Source organism: Bombus vancouverensis, unplaced genomic scaffold, assembly GCF_051014615.1.
Source record: "Bombus vancouverensis nearcticus unplaced genomic scaffold, iyBomVanc1_principal scaffold0039, whole genome shotgun sequence".
NCBI lineage: Eukaryota > Metazoa > Arthropoda > Insecta > Hymenoptera > Apidae > Bombus > Bombus vancouverensis.
The window spans coordinates 197,448-214,956 of record NW_027468930.1 but is presented as its reverse complement, the minus strand read 5'-3'; the positions used below and the strand labels follow the sequence as shown (position 1 = coordinate 214,956).

General features: G+C 40.0%; 1 protein-coding gene and 2 pseudogenes across 2 annotated transcripts; 2 read left to right on the top strand and 1 right to left on the bottom strand.

Moving 5' to 3' along the window:
• The window catches only part of LOC117162091 (venom serine protease Bi-VSP pseudogene), a 34,180-nt pseudogene that overhangs the window by 15,781 nt on the left and 890 nt on the right, over positions 1-17,509 (bottom strand).
• LOC143304536 (venom serine protease Bi-VSP pseudogene) lies at positions 9,155-16,164 on the top strand (annotated as a pseudogene).
• Positions 15,771-17,265, top strand: LOC143304528 (venom serine protease Bi-VSP-like). 2 transcript variants are annotated; one of them, XM_076627004.1, is made up of 3 exons: positions 15,771-16,365; positions 16,437-16,591; positions 16,920-17,265. In XM_076627004.1, the coding sequence occupies exons 2-3, from the start codon at positions 16,460-16,462 to the stop codon at positions 17,073-17,075; spliced, it is 288 nt and encodes a 95-aa protein (XP_076483119.1). In that variant the 5' UTR covers positions 15,771-16,365; positions 16,437-16,459; the 3' UTR covers positions 17,076-17,265. The 2 variants fall into 2 exon arrangements, with proteins under 2 accessions (XP_076483119.1, XP_076483118.1); XM_076627003.1 differs by having other exon boundaries at positions 15,771-16,591.

Genomic DNA, 17,509 nt, shown 5'->3' with positions numbered 1-17,509 from the left:
AATACAGTTTCTAACTGTACTTCTCGCGATTCTTTCTTAGAAACAAACAATTGCTTCTTTTCAATTTCCTAAACCTATAATAAAACAGTCCATTCCTTGAATAGAAATTAACTTTAAAACTTTAGGCGCATACATTGTACGTATCGTATGTATGTATTTTGATTTGAAAAGAAACGCGGCAAACGCCTTTGAAAAGACGTTAGGTTTTCAACACCTTAACTAACTTAATTCCAGCGAGTCGTAAATCTGCTGCATCTCCAACATCTGAATATCCATCTTTTACAATGACTTGTTCTCCAACTTATTAAAATTACATCTCTCCCGTTGCACCGACCTTCTTTAAAGGTTCCCGCGGCAGGTTGAACCCGCATCACGTATCTTCCCTCTTCCTTCCACCCCTGTTCCCTTTCTCTTTCTATCGGACGGGAAAAGCGGGAACGCTTAAAACGCGCGAATCACGCGAGCGCCTCACGATTTGCGAAACATCACGTGAAAATCACCGATCCGATCTCCGTGCGCGCGGTGCACCGTGGGGGTAACGATTAAATCGACAGGATATACTTTATTGGCTATTCCGTTATTACAGGCTGTAGTTGGCGGGGAAATAGTCATTATGGATCGATGAACTCCATTGTAACAACGCACCTTCGAATTGCATCGGAAACGCTTCTGTATTGCGTGCACCGTATAACCTATCATCGTCTGTTTAGGGTAAATCAGTGGATCGGAAGTTACGTTTCTATGTTTCTCGCCTGTCAGTATAACACTGTGCAAGAGATACAGCAAGATCCTAAAATCATTCGAGTACAAGTAGCGTAAAATGGTCGTTTAAATTTCAATAAATTAACTATTCATACGTTAATTGTACGCGGTCAGGATTAAGGGGTACGGCGATGGAGAAGATTTTGTTAGCTAGATGTTGAGTAAATAATCGAAGATGATAATTTTATAAATGTTTCGTATTTATGATGATGGAAAAGATTTAATTTGAGTTACGTTACGTTTGAATAAGATAGACTTTTCCAAGAGTGGAGGATTTGTAGAGATAGTGGACGTAATAGTAGTATGATTTAATACTTGATGTGTCTTTTTTTTCTTTGACATATAGGTCACTGTGGGGAGTAATATTGATCTAGATATAACTATCTTTTCTGAGAAGTACGTATATGCTTATGGGAACTATGTTTGGTTAATCAATAGAGCCATTCTTTTGAGAAATTGAATCTCGAAGAATTCGACGATACTTTGCCTTGTTTCAATAGTACATCATTTTAAAGAAACGCCTGCGATTATAGTATATAATAGCACATAGGTATATGCAAAATTGCATTTTCAAATAATTAAATCAAAAATATAGGAATGTATCAATGGGAAGAATATTTGTTAAAGATCTTTCCTTTTTAATCAAATTCGTCCAACAACCCCATTCTCGCAAACATAAAATGAACGGTACCTTTCTCAAAGAAACAAGAAGAAAATTGCTGTCGTTCTAAAGTTCTTCTCCATTGCTAAACTACCGTTCGTGTTTCTAGTTACACTCCAATTATTCGATTGTAAGAAGCAAGCAATCCCTCCATCCAAGGGCTAGATATAGTTTCTCGAGTAGTTCTCTTCAATACCGTTATATCGATGAACTCTTTTTGAATAAAGTTCACATTTATAAAGCAAACACAATAAAATACGACAGGACAATTGTAATCGATAAATAACATTTTATTGGGATATTATAAGAAGCTAAGTTATCGAGTTCTAATTGTGAATATCAAGCGCTCATCGTTCGAGGAGATTACCAATATTTTCTTCCTTAACAATATTAATTACGAAGTTTCGATACCGTTTATGACATTAAGATCTCTTGATAAAGTTGTATCGTTAAAATCTTACTGTTCCTAGGGAAAATATATAGTTAATATATATAGTTAAATATATGTCGGAGATGAAAGGACACCGGAACCTTGGGATAGCCCCGCAACATTGCAATCTAAAGTCCACTATAACTGTAACTAAACTATTGTAGTTATTCAATCCGATTGTAATTGTTCGAGATTAGTGACGGTGAGCTTTGGCTCGAGGTGACAGTCTGTCGCCCAACGTAGCCGCGGTCAAGGGATGAACGCTTTGCCTAACAAAGGTATGGAGTAATTCTATAGCTCTCCTTAAAAGAAATATTCGTGGCGACACGCGACAGTAAACATTCCAACGGTTTCTGTCCCGTGGATCGCCACACGCAGAGCCTATTCTTCGAGTAAGATGATTGCCAGATGTCGATGCGTCTCCACAGTACATGTTCGGCTAGCCCGAGGGCCCGTTATAAATCTTAAGGTTTAGTTAACTAAAGTCCTTCAAACAGACAAACAGTCTTTGTCCCAACTACGGGAAGGTAGGGGAGACATATTTTTCAACGAGCGGCGTCTCCCACTAGCAACTTTCCCTCGAGGGCGGCTAGCATCTTTTTCTAACCACCGATATGGAGATTGACCAATTAGCAGCAACGTCAATTTCCCTTACTTCCTAAACGAAGGCTTTCCTCGACGAATCCGATGATCTCGTGTCCTTAGACACACCCCATTATAGTTTTCCTCTGTGGCATCATCGGGACGGGACGGGCATTCTTTTACGCGCTCCCGTCGACCAAAGAGTAACGTTTTTACGCTCAGCAATTATTTTTACGAGTCAGACTTAGATTCAGCGAGAACGCCCATCTGTCATCCCGTTGGCCGCGGATTCGTTATTGAACCGGAGACCACTGTCACTAGTGTCGCGGACGTCTCACCGCCGTGGTAGATTGTCAAACCTGTGTTATTCATACCTGTGTCAATAAATCGTATCTTCGTTACACCGCAACGATGGCTACCTTCAATGAAGACTCTTCAAACATCGACAACCCTATCCCCAATGTCATTCCGACATATATATCCACCGAAAATGCGCTCTTGTAGACAAACGCTCGATTCGCGTCACAGCTTTTAAAGCTAGTCGCATCTCAATCCGTTGGAAAAAGTTTTTCCTGTAGCATATTTTATTTTTACGAACCAACAAGGTCTTTGTTTATTTCCTTCTTTTTTTTGCTCCAATTTCCCCATTGTTTTTTCAAGGATAGTATTTCAGAGCCACTAGTCAAGTTTATTGTAACAATAAACTTACGTTTCGGAAACATTTTGTGCTGTGAAACAGAATACACTAAAGTTTGAAGGTCACATCGATTTTCGAAAGTTTATAAATGGAGGTGTATGACAGTATCACCAGCTGTTGCTGTCCAAGTAACTCCAACATCGAAATACTACAACGATTCCAATCGAAAGCGCTAAGAGCCTTAATAGACGCACCTTGGTATGTTACCAACGAAACCATCCATCGCGACCTCAAGATACCTACAGTCAAAGAGGAAATAGCAAAATATAGCGACAGATATAGCAAAAGAGTCAAGAAACACCGAAACCCCCTAATCACTGGACTACTCGATACGACGGACCAGATTCGCAGGCTGAAGAGGCACTACCCGCTAGACCTAAACGCTAGATTCATTTAATTATCCAAATTAAGCATATGCACTTACTTATAATACTTATAAATTATACCTATCTATAATAAGTATTAACTTATTGTAAATAAACAGCCATGTCACTGCGCCACGCCAGAAAAATTACTGAAAATTCTGAACGCGAGAATTGATTGTAATTTCAACAAATAAATAAAAACAAAAAAAAAAGCTGTTGCTGTCCCCAAGCGCCAAAATACGTTCTGACTACTATTTTATGTATCTCACAGAAGTATGTCTTCATTCATCATCTCCCATGCCATCCACCAACGTGTTCTTAACATGTTATCTCCTAATAAAATATTGATGTTGAGTCAGATATCCAACTGAATAATCTTTTCGGTGTCTACTATAAGACATTTAAAACCAAGGCTCGTACACACGTGTGCTTATACGTCAGATGTAATACTTAACACGAAATCTGCTTATATTAATATTAAATTTATGCATAGTAGGATGTTCGACCTTTGTAAAAATGAAATTATAATACATACAGTTTCACCGTGGAAAAGTGAATCTTTCTAGCATGTCCACGCAAATGCAGGGTAGGGGAGGACTGTGCATGCACCAAACAACTTTACGTTCGTAATTTTTCACACAAATGTACAACTGTAGGGAAAAAATTATCTCTGATTTTTCGGATGTTAGGAATCGACAATATCGCATAACGGAATGCTGTGTTCTACGTATTCTATTTTTGTTACGAAAGTGGTACAAACGAAGTCCACATAAGAATAGTACAACAAAATCGGTTGAGGTTAGGTTATCGTGCAGATATCGCGGCTTTTGCATTGGAAATCACGCAACTGCCAGTCTCATCGTTCCTTGTAAACGAAAGAAAGGTATTGTAATCGGTCGAAATTAACATAAAACTAGTCGCATGCGACCATATGGCCTGAATGTTCAATAAACGAGAGTAGAGCGCGAGCTATGTGATTCTAACCGTTTAGGCGGAAACTAATGATTGTAACCAGAGCCGAGATATATGCCAATATTACTTTGTTCGACAAAGCGTATAAGATGAGGAGAGAATCGCGATAAGGTAGAACAAGAGACAGATATTCTCTACGTAAAGCAAGTCTGTCAACTAGATTGAAATCCTATAGCTATAACTACAGTGAATCCATATTCTGGCGAATTGTCTTTTCACAAATGAAGCTTCTGAAGAACGGAATTGATACAATAACTACTGTTCATTCATAACTACTGTTGTAAGAATCTATATATTTGTCTATCTATATCTATATATATCGATCTATATATATTTGTCAGAATGTCATTTTATCAAAAAACCCATTCTCTGTAATCATAGTTTAACGAAGCATAATTAATAGAAGAGGTAGAGCGTTAAGTGGAGATGATTTAATCACAGTTAAGTAGATAAATCTCTATATTAGTCTCTTTAATTAAAATGTTCTACGTTTTATTTGCGTCATTTTTTTCCTTCATCCAATTTAAAATGTTTAAATAACAATAGCCTATACAATATAATTTTATGTAAAAAAATTGATTGTACCATGTTTATTACAGATATTTAACATTTTTGTGTACATACAAAATTTAAATTATACCTCGCTTGAGAACAAAAATTCTATTTGTTTTCCTAACATGTACTAATAATTATTGATCAAAATAGAAAAAGCTGGAGGAGATTACTTAGGAAGATTACTTAGCATCTCATATTCCTGTCAAGGCTCGAACGTTTTATCTTCCTTTAGATTTTCCTAAGTTTCCATTTCTCTGACTTGCTATTTGAGTTAGCTTAGTATACGTGCTATACATAGGTATGTATAGTGTCATGATCGCGACAGTCTTGAGTTACCCACGCTTTATCCTCTGTAAACTATTTATAAAAGAAGAACAAATTACATGTTAGAACTTTCATTCAATTTACCAATACAAATAATTTTAAACAAGAAAAAAGACCTAATGCAGTGGTTTCAACTTAAACATATCCAACAGTTATTTACGAATAAATAGTATAAATCTTTTAGCAACATGAAATTCGCGATATTTATTCAAATATTTATATTTACAGTGCGCCATCAGCAAAGAAAACGTGTTTATCGAAACGTGCGCTATCGATTTTATGCTTTTGCCACGCAAACAGGGAAATTGCAACTCAAAATTGAATTCGCACTGCAAAGCGTTGACGTTACGATATCAATTACATACTTCAAAAACACCGAAGGTATCACACGGAATCAGAGAGATTCTATGAGAAGTTAAACGCATAGTCACCCTATTGGGAATAGGATTGCTTTGATTCGAGCTCAAACATAGGGAAAGCTGAAAGAATCTTTTGCGGATCTTCCTTCTTCTCTACATTGGATTTTATACAAAACGACTTTAACCTTTTCAAGGAAATACGGAAATAAGGATTTTAGATAGAGAGATTTATCTGGAAGGAAATGGATAGAACCAGTTCTTGTTGGTTGAAAGATTTTTTCTCTTCGCAGAGATTCAAGCTTTAAAGAACGATCAAATATGTGCGCAGCTGACTTACGCGTGAAGTTATTATTAAAAAAAATTGTTGCATTTAAAAGGATAAATATTAATTTAAATTTAAAAAAATTGTTAGTTCAATTATCATGTTTAATTTAAATTTAAAAAAATTGTTAGTTCAATTATCATAAGTTTAAAGATATGTAGATATTGTATTTACATATCGAAAATCAGACAGCAATATTAATTAACACACCTAGTCAAACGCACACGTATTTTAAAACCGTGCTTTAAAATCGATATTCGCTGAAACAATACATCGCTCTGCGCTTCCAATTTGTTTTCGCACGAAGAATCAGTCCACTCATTGTTACCGTCACCATCTCTACCGTAATCTGTATTACTCGAATAAATTCTATATCTTGATTGGAAAATCACATATTTTAACGATCTTCCTTATTTTTTGTTTTTTATGACTTTAATTGGCAATTTCCATAATGTTCTATAACTTGACAATAGACTGATAATATTTCAGGATATATATACATACATCATGTTTTTGAGGATTCTGTAGTAAAATAATTATAGTTGGGGAGTCCAACTTCCCAAACCGCGACAAACATATTTCACACATCCACGACGACTTTACAAGCAGACCCCTCGCGGTTTTGGGAAATCGATGAAGGACCCTCAATTAAACATATCTCAGAGGGCAGATCGACGATGCGAAGAACACTTCCAAGCCCACACCCGACGCACCAGCGAAGGACGATACATCGTCGCTCTACATTTCAATGATCAGCTTCAGTCACTCGGATCCTCTAAAACGCTGGCAATTAAACGACTCGCCTCACTCAATCGCCGATTCCAGCACGACAAACGCTTCGAATCAGAATATCGAACGGTAATACAGGAATACCTGGCATTGGGACACATGACGAAGGTCAATGTCAACCACTCCGACGACAACGGATACTATTTACCCCATCATGGCGTGACCAAAGCATCGAGTCAAACCACCAAACTCCGTGTAGTTTTCGACGGATCGGCACCAAGCACTGCCGGAACCTCCCTAAACGATACACTTTACACAGGACCCAAGTTACAGGAAGATTTATTTTGTATATTACTTAGATTCCGCGCTCATCAGTACGTACTCACTGGCGACATCGAGAAAATGTATCGGCAATTCCTCGTACGACCAGAGGATCGGAAATATCAAAGGATATTATGGCGCAGCGCGAGTGGAGAAACAGAAACATATGAGCTTAACACCGTAATACTCTTATCATAGAAATAGAAGCAGTCCTCAATTCCCGCCCGCTAACTCCTATCTCCATCGATCCAAATGATCTCCTAGCCCTCACTCCCGGACATTTCCTCATTGGCGATTCATTAATGTGCTTACGTGATCGAGATTTCAGAGACATTCCATCGAACCGACTCTCCAAATGGCAGCATATCCAACAGCTTAAACAACATTTTTGGAACCGCTGGCATAAGGAGTATTTGAACGAGCTAACCAACCGCAATAAATGGAGCAAGGGTGGACACAGCATCCAAAAGGGCACAATCGTCATCCTCAGAGAGGACAACGTTCCCTCCATGCGTTGGCCTCTGGGCCGAGTTATCAAGGTTCATCCAGGCGCCGATGGTGTCATCCGGACAGCTACAGTTCAGACGGCAAAGAGCATTTTGGATCGGGGCGTCAAAAGGCTTGTCCCACTGACAATTCAACCCGATCTCGAGAAACCCGAACAACTAGCCACCGAGACGAAATAAGATGGGAACTTCAACCACACCTCCCTAGTTTGATCGGTACCCTCTCAACGGGGGGAGAATGTTACGCCATGCGGCTTACCATAGGTCATATTCTTAACTATCGATCGCGCCACTATAATGTCGCAGACGGATCGTCGCGTCTGCCCGGCAAACAAACATTGTAGTGGCAAGCGCGTGGTTCATTAAGCAGGGCGACTTCCAGAAATGTCGACTCGTGGCCCGTATTTTACCTCGCGTAAAAGAATGTGGCGTGATCCGAACGTAGTGGGGGTCGCCTTCCAGAAAAAACGAAAAAAATCGAAAGGCGTTCAGAACTTTTCGAGAAGTCGAACCGTCAACACATGTGGTATGTCGCGCATTACTTATCAACCAAAACGCAGTTACATTTTTTTTGTTCCATTTATATCTTTCTAGTTAATAAGTTGTTGAAATAAACATTAATTTATTTGTGTTAATTCTGTGGAATTTCATTGAACTACCCTTATTATCATAATCGAAATAAGGGGATCGATCAGTTCGTGGCGTCGATTATTTAATCGTAACGGGAACTTACAACTCTCGTTGACGTGCTATCCTAAGAATTTATTTACCGCAAAACTGACAAAGTGTTTATTTAAAAAATGAGGTTGAAGGTAGTCCTTTTCTTTCATTTCATTCATTTTCATTTTCTTTCTTAAGTATGGCTAACACAATATCTAATCAATTAAAATTTTATATTTTCACGTGAGTTTCTTTAGATAATTATTATCAACATGATGACTAACTCTTACGGATTAATACGTGTCTGTAGGGCAATCCGGTGGACTTGATCGGCTTTTTACTTCGAAAGTTGAGTAATCGGTGTCGCTTTCTTACGCATCTTTGAACTGTATAAATGTTTTAAAATTGTTTGATCCAGAATGTACGTACCACACCGGACAATCAAGAAGGCACGTTTTATGTCTTTCTTTCCGATTAATAATAAGCCATTTACTGCAAAGAATGAACTTTAAAGGCATTAAACAGCACATCAATGTACATTTCAATTAGACTAAATAATAATGCTATGATTTTATCGGTAGTAACTTTACTTATTAACTTGAATTATTTCTTTCTTTTACTTCATGTTAGGAAGAGTATCTTTTTGCTTGAAATAAAAAATTGATATAGGAGTAATAATATGGATAGAGATCAAAAACTGTTAGGGCAGAAATTACACGTTTGAACTTTATAGTTCAGTATAGTTCAAATAGAAATTATATAGAATTATTTAATAATTTGTATTCCACTGGAATAAAAATTTAATTTCTATCTTTATCAAATCTCTATTTCAGAGTATTTGTACGTATGTACTTATCGTCTGCTGTATGATCGAATATCGAATAGGTAATAATCGTTGTTACTCATTATGTGAGAAAAAATTATGTATATTCACAACTATGACTATTGCATTTTAGGCGCTTGGCCATGGATCGCTGCATTAAGTTTTCGTAATCCCCGAAACCCAGACAAACCACTATGGAAGTACGGAGGTTCCCTGATAACGGCTAGGCATGTTTTGACCGCAGCACATTGTGCACATATGAATGGAATAGAAAACATACACAATCATAATATTGCCATTCTTAGATTGGTGGAGGAGGTGCCATTTTCGAGTAAGTCCTCAAATATATATATATATATATATGTATATATATATATATGCTATTGAGTATTACTGAAGTATCATATCCTGAAATTTCTTATTGTACACATATATTGTGTCATAAAGCGTGTACAATTCTTTCTCATACTTTTGGTCATTCGTTTCCTGCATTTTCATTTATTTTTTTATTTTTCAGGGTACGTATATCCCATTTGTACGAAAGAGCCCCTATGAAAGAGCAACTTCGTCGGCTATAACCCCCTTGTTGCTGGATGGGGAGCGTTAAGATATAGTAAGTGATATCAATTTTATAATAAAATTAAACAGTTCCAGTCTTAAATATCTTTCTTATTTTCTTCGTAGGACGACCACGACGTAATGCATTAATGGAAGTACAAATGCCAGTGATTAAGAACGCCGAATGCAAAATAGCTTATCCCAAATTTCCTAATGCACCTGATATCACTGATGGTATAATATGCGCCGAACATGCTCAGGGTGGAGAGGATTCTTGTACGGTAATTAAGTTACAGAGTTACTACAAACTATACGGTATCTGAAGACACGTCAATTCGAATTAACATCAAATCGACGTCTTAAACATTAGAAATAATAGATAAACACAATTTAATAGTCTTGCCCACTTCTCACACCTCATTATGGTATTTAATCTAATTTCCTTCTAATCTTAGTTTTGCTCAAAATACATATAACATGTACATTATAAATTGGAGTATTTCAATACACAAATCAATAGAAGATTATTACTGTATATAAGTATAATTTCAATACAATTCGATGGATATATTTCAGTATCTTTGATTAAAAATTTAACGATCCTTTCAGGCTGACCGCGGCGGACCACTGCTGATACAACATGAATTAACATGGTATTTAATAGGTATTGTGTCTTATGCTTATAAGTGCGGCACAGCTGGGTGTCCCAGCGCTCTAAATCGCGCCCTAAGGGGTTCTGCTGCGCATTGGCTTTCACAAATGGTGCACGGTGGAAAGCTTACCTGGCCAACGTTTAAGGAACAATTTCTTTCGCGTTTTGGTGGCAGAGAGACAGCCGCTTCGGCGTTAATAAGGATATCTAGAGAACGACCGTCGGAGACCGAATCCCCGGGAGCGTACGATAGTCGCCTCCGCTCCATGCTGCAGATGAAGTTGCAAGATCTAACGATGCCCGAAGTGATCAATGCCCTCGCCCTTTATATACTGAGTTCACAAGATCGACGCTTTCGGCGACTAACGCTCGCGAATAATATCAGGACGGAGGACCAATTTCATGATGAAATGAGGATTCTCCCTTACAACGATCAGCCGACATTTTCGCCAAGAAATTCACTAACGGAACCTGAAGCTAAACGAAGCAGGCTATCAGTTCCTCGGATTAAGTGCTACCGCTGTGGTGCTCACGGACATAGGAGAACGGAGTGTCGCCTGCAAACACAAACGGGGAAGGAGCAGGATATACGAAACCCGAAGGAAAAACGACCAGCCGCATCGTCAAAGGTGACCTGCTTCAAATGCCACGAGGAGGGACATATCGCGCCTAATTGCCCATCATCGCGGAAAAGAAACTACGATTCCATTGACGAACGCCGGATCGACTCCTGTGTAGTGGAAGCTCCGGCTGGTAGATTAAGCCATCTGGGTGAGTCGTATCCATTTTACTTTGATTCTGGGGCCGAGTGTTCGTTAATCAAAGAGTCCCTAGCCTCGAAATTTTCGGGTAAAAGAATAACCGACGTGGTAGTGATGCGGGGGATCGGGAATACTTGTACTAAGAGTACACTTCAGATTTCGTCCACTGTTTGTATTAACGGTCTTACATTGGAGATAGTTTTTCATGTCCTTGCTGACGATTACCTAAAATACGACATCATGATTGGTCGCGAGATTTTGAGCCAGGGATTCGACGTAAATATCGCGCAAGACAGCCTCGTTATTTGTAAAACAAAGGTCGTTAACGCTTGTGGTAAAGTCGCGGAAGATGCGGTCAACATTAACGAGGTTGACACTGATGTGATCGGTAACTATAAAGATCGATTAATCTCTGTTCTCGAAAAATTCAAAGAATCATTCATTACGGGTTTCCCGCGTACTCGCGTCAGTACGGGCCAGTTGGAAATACGGCTAATCGATCCCAACGTCACCGTGCAGAGAAGCCCTTACAGGCTTAGCGTGGAAGAGCGAAGAATAGTACGCGAGAGGATAGACGAGTTAATTAAAGCACAAATTGTAAAACCTAGTAATTCGCCGTTCGCGAGCCCTATAATACTCGTGAAGAAGAAGGACGGCTCAGACAGATTGTGCGTAGACTTTCGAGCGCTGAATAAAAATACGGTCGCGGATCGGTATCCCTTACCCCTTATTGCTGACCAAATCGCGAGATTGCAGAGTGCGAGATACTTCATTAGCCTGGACATGGCTAGCGGATTTCACCAGATCCCCATTCACCCTAACTCGACGGAATATACTGCGTTCGTTACCCCCGACGGTCAATACGAATACGTGACGATGCCGTTTGGGTTGAAAAATGCACCAGCCGTTTTCCAGAGAGCCATTTTCAAGGCCTTAGGCGACCTCGCTTATTCGTATGTCGTTGTTTATTTGGACGACGTTCTAATAATCGCCGACTCAATAGATCAAGCTCTAGAAAGGTTGCACACTGTACTAAACACTCTCGTAAACGCCGGATTTTCTTTCAATTTCGCTAAATGTTCTTTTCTGAAGACGTCGGTACTTTATTTGGGATATGTAATTCGTAACGGAGAAGTTCGTCCAAACCCGGGAAAAATACAAGCTTTGAATTCTTTACCTGCACCGTCGACCGTCACACAGCTTAGGCAGTTTATAGGTTTGGCCTCTTACTTCCGAAAATTTATTCCTAAATTTTCGCAAGTGATGAAACCCTTGTACGCACTCACTTCTAGTAACAAGCACATAACTTGGACGGACAGGCACGAAAAGATAAGACAACAGATAATTTCCGTTCTGACCGACGCGCCGGTGTTAATGATATTTGATCCCAATCGTCCCATAGAGCTACATACCGACGCTAGTTCGGAGGGGTATGGAGCTATTTTAATGCATAGAGTCGAAAAGGAAAACAGAGTCATCGAATATTATAGTAAAAGGACCAGTCCCGCGGAATCTAGGTATCATTCGTACGAGCTGGAGACACTAGCAGTAGTAAGCGCCGTTAAGCATTTCCGACACTACTTACATGGACGGAAATTCTTAGTAGTTACGGACTGTAATTCTTTGAAAGCCTCCAGCAACAAAGTAAACTTAAACGACCGGGTTTATAGGTGGTGGGCTTATTTGCAAACATTCGATTTTGACATCATGTATCGAGAGGGTAAACGAATGGCCCACGTAGATTTCTTTTCGCGAAACCCCGTAGACTTGAATCGCCGTATGATAGACAAGGTCGCAGAGAAAGAGATTAATCTGGCCGAGATCTCCGAAGACTGGCTATTAGCGGAACAACGTCGCGATCCGCAAATCTCCGAAATCGTTAATAAATTACAGAACGAAGAGCTCGCGGAAGATATCGCGAATACCTACGAACTGCGATCCGGTACACTTTACCGTAAAATACAACGAAAGGGCAGAACCCTTTGCTTACCCATTGTTACGACCGATCGCGGAGAGACGCGGTCGCTAGGAAAACGCGTCAGCGAGAGGCGTAAATTCTCGCTACGATTCGGTGAATCGACGCCGCGAAGTAGTCGTTCCCCTGTTTCGGGTAGGATAACAGAGGTGGTTGCTTGAATATTACACAGTAGTAAGTTAGGTCACCGTTTATTCCACAACTTATAACGAGGATAGTTACACTGGTGCGTGTGTACGAGATGAGTGAATGACTGATCTGCGGGTGTGTATACTCGCTCGAAGGATGTTGACCGTTCGAAGGATGTAGAATCAGTGCCTTTGGGAGACGATGCTGTCTCGGTGGAAGGCTAAGGATCGGTCCCTCCAGCGCATGGGACCATCGGATTTGTTGGAGCCGATGTTATTTAGGAGAGTGAGGGAATAGGCTTCGTTTTTAATTGGTTAAACGAAGGGTCTTAATTACCCTCGAGAGAAAGTGATTAATGGGGGGAAAGTTGCCGCGTGCGTGACAAAAAAAACAACTTTCCCTTGTCCTGCCGTGGTAGACAATAGTGTTGAGCAACTCCTCGGGACCAGATGTTTGTTTTGTTTAAAGGACCTTTTCTAGTAAATCTATGATTTATGGACGGTGCTTAAGGATAATGAGGGTACGCCGTGCGGACGAGCGGACCTCTGGTGTCCTTCTGGCCCGCGGTGTGGGACCTGGGCCAGGCAGAGAGTCGCGCGGCGTAACACCCATTGTTCCGAGAGGTTTTAGATGGTCCGTCATCAACCATGTGCATCAGTCAATTATGCACTTAGGATGGGATAAAACGCTCGAGAAGCTCTATGAGTATTATTGGTTCGAGGGAATGGCGAAGTATGTTCGCAAATTTGTCGAGAACTGCCATGCTTGTAGAGTTTCGAAGGCTAGTTCAGGTAAAATACAGGCTGAACTGCATCCTATACCTAAGACCGGCATACCGTGGCATACGGTGCACATGGACATAACGGGCAAGCTGAGTGGCAAGAATGACTCGAAAGAGTATGTCGTCGTCTTGATCGATGCCTTTACGAAATTCGTGCACTTACATCACACACGCAAATTGGATTCGCTTAGCGTTATCAAGGCACTTAAGTCCGCCGTGTTTTTGTTCGGTAGTCCCTGTCGGATAATAGCAGATCAGGGTAGATGTTTCACGGGCCGGGAATTTCAAGAATTCTGTGCAAGCAAACAAATCAAAGTTCATTTGATCGCGATCGGTGCAAGTAGGGCCAATGGGCAAGTAGAACGTGTTATGAGCACGTTAAAAAATATGTTCACAACGGTAGAAACGACCGGGCGTTCATGGCAAGACGCGATCGGGGAGATGCAATTGGCTTTGAATTGCACCATCAACCGCGTAACCAAATCGAGTCCTTTAGAGTTATTGATTGGTAGAGCAGCAAGACCGTATGACTTATTACTACCTGATAACATCGAGGAAAAAGAAATAGATATCTCCAGTGTAAGACAACAGGCAATAAAAGAGATGGAAACTAGTGCTAGGTATGACAAAGAGAGATTCGATAAAACCAAAGCTAAAGTAGTTAGGTTTAATCTCGGTGATTTGGTACTACGCCAAAATGAAGAAAGGAACCAGACAAAATTGGATCCAAAATTCAGGGGTCCGTTTGTGATATCGGAGGTCCTGGAAGGAAACCGATATACCTTGAAAACACTGGATGGGAAAAGGTCATACAAGTACAGTCATGACAGGTTAAGGAAAATGCCGGATAGTTGCATTCCTGCGGAGTTGGATGTCTGTTGTGATGACGAGAACAGTGACCATGGCGATGTGAGTACCCCGATCCCAGAGGATCGTAGAATTATATAAGCCCAGGTGCGGCCATGGGACGGAGTTCAGTGCGGTCAGGCACTGGAAGTGACGATGTCACGAAGCTGGGAGCCGGTTTAGTACCGACAGCGACAATGTCACGAGGTTGGAGCTGGTCTAGTACCGACAGCGACAATGTCACGGATTTGGAGCTGGTCTAGTACCGACAGCGACGATGTCACGAAGCTGGAGCTGGTCTAGTACCGACAGTGACAATGTCACGAGGCTGGAGGCGGTCTATTGTTGACAGCGATCGTGTTACGAAGCTGGTTATGTAACGAACTTTGAGAGTATGTGCGATTCGAAGGATGAGACCCATTTGGGTGTGAAATCGAGAATGGTCCGTCATGTCATTACGACCCGACTGAAAGCACGCAGAATGCAACTGGCACTTTGAATGCTAATCACAATGATACTGATCTTGTTTCCTTTTGTTTTGTTGACGAAGGTACACCCGAGGACGTGTGATAGTCAGGATGGCCGTGTCGGAGATGAAAGGAAAGCCGAAGCCCTTCCTTGGAAATTTTGGGAACATCCTCTAGTACCTTAGCCTAGATTTTATTATAGTTGTAATTGCTTAAGATTTGTAATAAGCGAGATTGGGTTCGAGGTGACAATCGGTCGCTGAACGTAGCCACGGTCACGGGATGGATGTTTTATCTAACGGAGGTCTGGAGTGGTTGTATGTGTTTTCCGAGAAATGTGGTTGTGGCGGCATGCGGCCTCGAGAGCGGGCCGAGCCACGTGTGATATTGCCTCGGAGGTGCCGATGCAATGGGACATACATTGTATTAGTAATCAAAACTCCAGGCAGAAACTGCCTAGCAACGGCGTTTGGAACCTTCTCGATGCTTCCAAACGGGTATAGAAAACAAAATGCAATCGTACAGGGAGAAAAATCTCCACGAGGCTGGCATTCTTGCGATTGCCTTGGAGAGTGATACATCGAGCATCTTCGACGATCGCATTTGCGTCTAAGTTAGTTTCGCTTAGTAAGGAGTTATCCCGGTGACCGTGGATTCGTTTGAACTCAAACATTGCTAATAGTATTATTTAATTTAATTATTCGTAGATCGTGTTATTCATTAGGCTTAGTGTTTGTTAGACTTATTATTGGTTGTACTTATTATTTGTTAAGCTTAGTGATAGACCTGTATATAGGTGTAAATAAAATCTCGGCTTTGTGAAACGATGGCTAGTCCACATGAAGAGTCGTCGCGCGCCCAAAATTCGAATCGTGATCCGACATATATATATATGCTATTGAGTATTACAGAAGTATCATATCCTGAAGTTTCTTATTGTACACATATATTGTGTCATAAAGCGTGTACAATTCTTTCTCATACTTTTGGTCATTCGTTTCCTGCATTTTCATTTATTTTTTTATTTTTCAGGGTACGTATATCCCATTTGTACGAAAGAGCCCCTAGGAAAGAGCAACTTCGTCGGCTATAACCCCCTTGTTGCTGGATGGGGAGCGTTAAGATATAGTAAGTGATATCAATTTTATAATAAAATTAAACAGTTCCAGTCTTAAATATCTTTCTTATTTTCTTCGTAGGACGACCACGACGTAATGCATTAATGGAAGTACAAATGCCAGTGATTAAGAACGCCGAATGCAAAATAGCTTATTCCAAATTTCCTAATGCACCTGATATCACTGATGGTATAATACGCGCCGAACATGCTCAAGGTGGAGAGGATTCTTGTACGGTAATTAAGTTACAGAGTTACTACAAACTATACGGTATCTGAAGACACGTCAATTCGAATTAACATCAAATCGACGTCTTAAACATTAAAAATAATAGATAAACACGATTTAATAGTTTTGCCCACTTCTCACACCTCATTATGGTATTTAATCTAATTTCCTTCTAATCTTAGTTTTGCTCAAAATACATATAACATGTACATTATAAATTGGAGTATTTCAATACACAAATCAATAGAAGATTATTACTGTATATAAGTATAATTTCAATACAATTCGATGGATATATTTCAGTATCTTTGATTAAAAATTTAACGATCCTTTCAGGCTGACCGCGGCGGACCACTGCTGATACAACATGAATTAACATGGTATTTAATAGGTATTGTGTCTTATGCTTATAAGTGCGGCACAGCTGGGTGTCCCAGCGTTTACACTAGGGTCGCATCGTACCTTGACTTCATTCTCCAAGCGATGCAATAATATGACATTACTGTTCCATAAATATCATTGTGTAAAAAACGTAAAGTTGGATTTTCTTATTGTGGAGATAAGAAACAGCTCAAATTTACATTGTTTTGTACGTTACAAATTATAGGCTTAAAATGTACGAAATGTAACTTTGAAACGACACTAATTTTTTACGCACGATAAACCTCCACGACTTAGGTATGTAAAGATGATAAACGTATATTAATTCTATTAATTTGGTAATAATAAACCAACTTTCTGAGAAGTTCTGTAAATTTCGTTTCTGTTGTATCAAGAGAATAATGGAATATTCCACTTAGATCGTATACTTCTTGTATGTACATACAAAATTTTCCGGCTAATCTAAAACACTTCATAAGATAGAGAGCTTCTGGAAATTCGGACACAGAGAGTACATAAAATACAAGATAAGTCTCGTGTCTTTC

Coding starts and splice junctions, on each gene's coding strand:
- LOC143304528 (XM_076627004.1), top strand. CDS start 16,460: ATGGAAGTACAAATGCCAGTGATTAAGAACGCCGAATGCAAAATAGCT. Junction 16,592..16,919: donor GTGGAGAGGATTCTTGTACG/GTAATTAAGTTA, acceptor CGATCCTTTCAG/GCTGACCGCGGCGGACCACT.